Source organism: Penaeus vannamei, unplaced genomic scaffold (genome assembly GCF_042767895.1).
Source record: "Penaeus vannamei isolate JL-2024 unplaced genomic scaffold, ASM4276789v1 unanchor2320, whole genome shotgun sequence".
Lineage (NCBI taxonomy): Eukaryota > Metazoa > Arthropoda > Malacostraca > Decapoda > Penaeidae > Penaeus > Penaeus vannamei.
Window position 1 is genome coordinate 1 of NW_027215311.1, and position 6,456 is coordinate 6,456.

Here is a 6,456-nt window from a genome sequence, read left to right on the forward strand (position 1 = left end):
GGGTTTGGGGGGGGGTTTTAAAGGTGGTAATGATCAATAAAAGGTAATGATTCACCAGGTGGTGATAAAGAAACTGTTTCAAGTAAGACTCATTAGTGTTTCTTCAGTTCAACGGATAGCGTTCTGTGATTGGTCGATTTTTTCCGAGCTAACGCTGATTGGTCGATCGAGCCGTTTTAGGAAATAAAGCCCTACGACACCTAGCGATAGAAAATTCGGTCGTGACGGTAACAAGACCCCTGCACTCTCGTTGTCTGGCGTTTGAAAATAGGTCGTTAAGTCGCTAGTTGAAAAATCGTTGATAGTTCTCGTAACTGTTACGAGAGACAGCGTTTACGAGTGTGTTTAGTAAATCCGGCCCCTGAGCCGTGGTCAAAGGGGAGTCAGGGGTCGGTAAACTAGAGGATTCAGATTCAGAGAGGCTGTTTGATAAAGGGGCAAGCCTCAATGCCCCTAACAAGGGTACAAAATCTTCATTACTGGCCATGGAAAGCCTGGTTTTATGTGGGGAAGGTAAACGGTCCCCCCCTCAGAGTCCCTGTAAGTGGTAAGGTCTAAATTATTTATCAAGGAATACCGTGCCCATGGCTCCCTGAGACCGTTCATGGCTGGCACGAGGTCAGCCTTTCATCCTTTCAACACGGCTCTTACATCTTAGTTTGATAGGGGAAGGGTTGGCGAAGATAAGAGAGAAAGAAGGAGAAAAAGACCGCGCAAAATAAGTTCAGGCAAGGGCTGAGATCCAAGATGGGGGAGATCTCCCACATTGGATCTCAGTCTGTCTCCTAAGCCCCCCCACGACAACAACGGGGAAGGGATTGAGGGGAGAGAAACTATGAATATAATGGTGTAAAAAAAATCACAATGAACACTGATTCAGCAAGCTTTATTGGTCCATTTGATTATTTCATACATAAATAGCAACAAAGACATTAATTCGATTTTCCTTTTACAGCAAACATCCACAACCAAAGAATGCTGAAATTCTGCCCCCAAAGGAATCTTTTGATATGGCATCTAACAACACAGTGTTAATGTGGACCTTTCCCATTGTTAGTCACCTTCCCTGAAGATAACTCTGGGGGCTATTAGTATAGTAATACATAAGTCATCTTGCTTAAAGTTGTTCCTCAGTGTTTCTGGTGGCCAGACACAGACAAAGTTTTGATTGTCAGACGAAAAAAAACATTTCATCAATAGGAGCCACAATTCCTGGTCAAGATTAATCATGACCCAAAGTGGATAATCACCTGGGCTCTCCACCTCCAGTGGGTGCTTTCTTCCACTCATCTCACAGCACGAATGATGGTAACTCTGCTGTTCATCAGGATTTTCCTCTAGGACAGCTACTTGGGTGTCCTTTGAGGTCAACTCCATAGGTTTACTTAGAATTAGTTTCACGGGCTGCCTTCCGCTGCCTGGGAGACTGACGTGGACTCTTCTCTGCAACACAGATTGGACACAAATGAGTAAATGTACATTGGATATACAAATATGCAAAATAAAAAATATCATTTCATCCCACGTGCAAGGAGAATGCCTTTGTATTTCATCACAACTTTCACCTGCACAAAAAACATCAAACTCACTGATCTCACTGAGGAGTTCCTTGGGTAGCCAGTCATAGTCAACACTGTTGCTCTTCTTGGTACCCATTTCAACGGTGTGCCTCTTGCCACCTCGCCTGCGACCGAATGAGGAGAGAAAGTGATGGCCAGCCACAAGCAGCAGTACAGCAAAGGCAAGCATGAAGATGTATAGGAAGAAGGTTTCTCCATCCATTCCCTCATCGACCTCAACAATGTTCACAGTCTGGTTGAACACTGGATCAACAAACACATTGCCATCCTGATTTGTAAAGAAAAAAAAGTAAAGAAACTTATTGAGTTAAAATAGTTTCAAAGGCTACAGAGCCTTTTTGCTACATTAAAAGTTTTTTGAGAAAGTACAACTGATAAAACAAGTGAGAAAAGGATGTATTCTCTTGTAATTAATCAATGTAGCAAAAAACAATATTCCATACTATATATTACTGCTTCCAACAATCACAAACTTTACATCATAATTTCAAACATCTGCTATCCAAACAACATTAATCCGATAAGGGTTATATCATCCATGGGAAAAGCCATATCAAACTCACAGCATCATGGTAAGCAAGGTTGACAGTTAAGCCAAGGGGACGACCAGCAAAGGCTTCAGCAGGGTAGAAGGAGTACATAACTGTGGCCTCCTGACGTGGTTTAACAGCACGGTTGTAGGGGATGGCGGTAAAGTTCTGGATGTAAAAGTTGAAGTCCATAGGGTAACGGAAGGAGGCATCAATGGCATCCAAGATGAAGTCTTTGTCCCCATTGTTTGTGAAGCCCACCAGGAACTCTACAAGCTTACCAGCTGGCAGGTCTGTAAAAACAAGAATATTAGCCTATTTAATGACAGCTGGAAGGGGAAGTAAAATGGGGAAGGATGGGAAGGAAGGAGAAAAATCATAAAGAAGAAAAGACAAGAAACCATGTGATGAGGAAAACATGAAAAAAAAATCGGGAGAAACAGACAGGAGAACTGGGAAGTGAAGATCAGAAAAATACTATAATACCTCACTATATACAATAGAAATTTTGAAACCTAGAGGAGCTACAGCCCTCATTGCTGTCCACACAGCCCTCCTTCAGGTATATTGAAACCATATACTTTCACACTGACCTGAGCCAGTGCCCACAGGCTTGGTGAAGTAGATGATGGTGTCAGCATCTGGGGATCCCTTGGCAGTCATTTCTTCTTCCTCCTCTTCCTCTTCCGTTCCATCAACTTGTTCTACTTCCGATTCTGTCCCATCATCAACATTAACCTCTTCATCATCAATGATGTCATCCTCTTCTCCATCAACCTCATCCTCCTGTGCATAGGCTACACTGCGGCCTGAAAAAGAAATGGAGAATGTGTTCATTTTCCTGCAATTGTTTTCCTATAGGTTGATCTTTTGTTAAGCCCTGCATAAAATTTACTGTATTACCTTGAATTATCTCGTCCTAATGTAAGCACTTGTAATAAACCTGGTTATGCTGATAAAAGGTAGGTCCCATTCTTGCTTTAATTAATCTTAAAAACCAAAACTTTTACCCTATATCTGCAACAACTATATTACCAATTAAAATCATCTTAGCATTCATCTAACAATCAATCCCATATGCAGTGTACTTTATGCTAAATGAATGTCGGAACAAATCATACAGCAAAAATTTAGCTGCATACATTAGATGCAAACTGAGCTGTCAATTGCATACATTAACTGTATAATAGTGACAAAATTAGGTGGATGCACACTTGACTATTTCCTCTTCTCTGAGTTCCCATTGGTACTGAGCACAGTCAATCAACCCACACTAATTCCTCCACCCTAACCCTTTGTAAAAAAAACATACATCAATACTGCCCAACTTCCACAATTAGAGGGGAGGGGATAATTGCTTAGTGTTTGAGAATTCTCCCCAACAAGGATCTGAACGGACCTAACTCAATTTATTAGGATGGACAGGATGGAAAATAAGGCTCAGAATGATGTTACCAAACACAGAAAGAAAGAGATGGACACGGCAATCTCATGGAGAGTAAGTCATAAACATAGGTACAGCTGCAGTGGCATCATATGTACAGCTAACAACAAAAGCGATATTGCCTCACCAGACTGGCTTGGAGAGATCTTGCTCTTCTTGCCCAGAAAGGAGACCCACATTCAAACAACCTGGACATTGTTAGGAATGGGGGGAGAGCAAGGGGATATCTATATTCGCTAGGCAAAGCAAGGAGTGAGCACAGTCCCATCCTATCAAGGATATCGACTGAAAACCCCCCCCCCCCCTCTTTCTCTACCTCACTAATATTTGTGGGTGTGAATAATGTATCTTCTCAAATAGCACCTCTTGAGCTACCAAACATTAGGGAAAGGCTTTGGTCACAGAACTTCGAGGGTGATGGGGTGTAAAACTATCAATTAAGTATCAATTCCCTCGTTTTCCTTTTATTTCATTTAGGTGCTTCCTACGAATCACAAAGCAAGGTTTGGTTGGCAATAGCTTGATGCTTAAGAAGAAGAGTCGTCGGTACGGTCACAAAATTCGTTATCCGATCCTGCTTACTTTAGTTTTTAGCTAGGTCAATAATTTTTTTTACACAAAGTGTATGGGTATGTGATGCTTGTATACAAGAAATTTGATTAAAAAAGCTAGATAAATTTTTGCGCAAAAAAAAAAAAAAAAAAAAAAAAAAAAAAAAAAAAAAACGAGCAAGATGATAGAATTAAAAAATTATGTGATGGTTTCCTTATAGTGAATAGTACTGCAGTTTCCTTCTGACCAGAGTTAGTCAACAAATAGGAGTACCAAATGTAGCATTTATGTAAATCTATCTGAAACGACAATGTTTCAGTTACCTTGCAAAAAAGCGCCTTTTTTTTTTTGCCCGAAAATCTCCATTATTTTTTTCAGTAAAAAATGTATTTGGTGGAAATAATGCATGACTTTGCTACAGTTAGTAGATACGAACTGGACGATCATTTTGCAACAAGAATTATGAAAATCACGTAATTACATACAAAGTTAACCTTACTATCATGCGTGAAAATTTGATTGAGAAAATGGCAGTTTTTGTCATTCATTGTCATTACATCATAAAGGTCATACCAATGATTACCAAATGTGAATATCTACTTAGACAATTCCTTGGCCTTTAATATGAGTCCTGTGGTAGAGGGTCAGGCCTTGTTCAAGTAATTTTAGGTCATCTTTATGTCTAGGTCTAGGTCTAGGTCTAGGTCTAGGTCTAGGTCTAGGTCTAGGTCTAGGTCTAGGTCTAGGTCTAGGTCTAGGTCTAGGTCTAGGTCTAGGTCTAGGTCTAGGTCTAGGTCTAGGTCTTTAGGTTTTTAAGGTTTTTAGGTTTTTTAGGTTTTGGGTTTTAGGGGGGGTTTTTTTTCTCTGAAAAGTATACTTTCAGATGTCAAGGCTCCTAGTCCCTCCGTCATTTACATATAGTACATTATAAATCGTTATTATGCATTTCTAATATATAAATGACATTGTTAGGTTTTCAACAGGTTGAAAACAAATCGTATACTCCCGAAAACTTTATCAATCGCACTGTTCTCCCATCCTTGCTGCAGCTGCCTGACTGCTGAACGCAGCCTAAACTATCATACAGCAGTATCATACCAAAGAAATTCGCAAAAAAGCCGAAAAAAAAACTGAAAATACAAGAAAAACAAAGCATGAAGCAAAAACAGGTGTGGCAGCACGAGGGCATTTAAATACCCCAGACCTTTAAACCACGGAAAGGAGCGCGTTACGAATCTGGCAACCGGCGCCCTGGGTGCGTCACATGGTCATGTATCCACACACAAAGTTTGAAAAAATCGTAATTTGTGAACCGTACTGACGACTCTTCCCCTTAACGCCTCTCGCATTCATATACTTATAGAAAGTAAGTAAATTTATCATTTCAGTTTAAAGTTTGAGATACAAATTGAAAGTGCATCATCAGTCAACCTAATTTATATTGTTTCTGAAACTGTTGTTGAAATAAATGATATAAAATGAAATGCACTTAATTTTGTGCAGCAGTGCATAAATATAATGGTGGGGTATATAGGATGTAGGTGCTGCGAACTTAAAACAATTAACATATAATTTAATGTCAAATTATTAGGTGACACTCTTTAGACCTTGGCAGATTGGGCACTTCCCAGCGAAGCCCTTACCTGGCTCACGCTTACTCACTCACCCTGCAAAGGGCCGAGTCTAGCTTTACTCTACCCAAGGCTAAGGGAATGTTCCCTCAGCTTTGACTACCTATTCTTACGCCTTTATTTGTCGTTTCAGCAGCTGGTGTCCAACACTGTCGGTGTTCCTCCTCCAAACTATTCAATAAAAGTTCATTACTTTCGATATCTCCTGTTCAATACGTCTTTCACATTCATTTTGTTATTTATGGAAATGAAAATTTTTCAAATATTTAGAAAATATAATTGGGCGTGAAATATTGTCATGAGTTATTCTATTTTCCAAATAACATATCAAAAGTTTATCATCTACATAGCAGATCAAGGTGATACAAGATGGAGGAGAGAGAGAGAGAGAGCAGCTGCTTAGGATAATTCAGAGCCACATAATATACACCTCTGGTATAATGCAAACAAAGGATATTTCCGTCTGCCCATTATTGATAAAAATAGTCGGTTCCAACAATGTTTAATTTTTTTTTAAACGGAAAATATGATAAGGAATGAAATTAAAACGATGTGATAAGATTTCATGATAATTTGAAATACAAGATAACTCAATTCTTAAGGCAGGTCTCCAATATATAATCAAATTAAAAACTAAACAGGAATAACAGCAATCCTGTGCTCTCTCCATATATGGTAGAAACACCCACAATCCACAAATTAGATTGACTGAAGAATCT

General features: G+C 39.5%; 1 protein-coding gene across 1 annotated transcript; it reads right to left on the reverse strand.

The window, feature by feature from the left end:
- Positions 1 to 865: 865 nt before the first annotated feature.
- Positions 866 to 4,265, reverse strand: LOC138861182 (translocon-associated protein subunit alpha-like). The gene is made up of 4 exons (XM_070120069.1): positions 2,704 to 4,265; positions 2,144 to 2,403; positions 1,590 to 1,848; positions 866 to 1,443 (listed from the first exon to the last, which is right to left on the reverse strand). Exons 1-4 carry the CDS (start codon positions 2,945 to 2,947, stop codon positions 1,382 to 1,384), a joined length of 825 nt encoding a protein of 274 aa, XP_069976170.1. The 5' UTR covers positions 2,948 to 4,265; the 3' UTR covers positions 866 to 1,381.
- Positions 4,266 to 6,456: the final 2,191 nt, after the last annotated feature.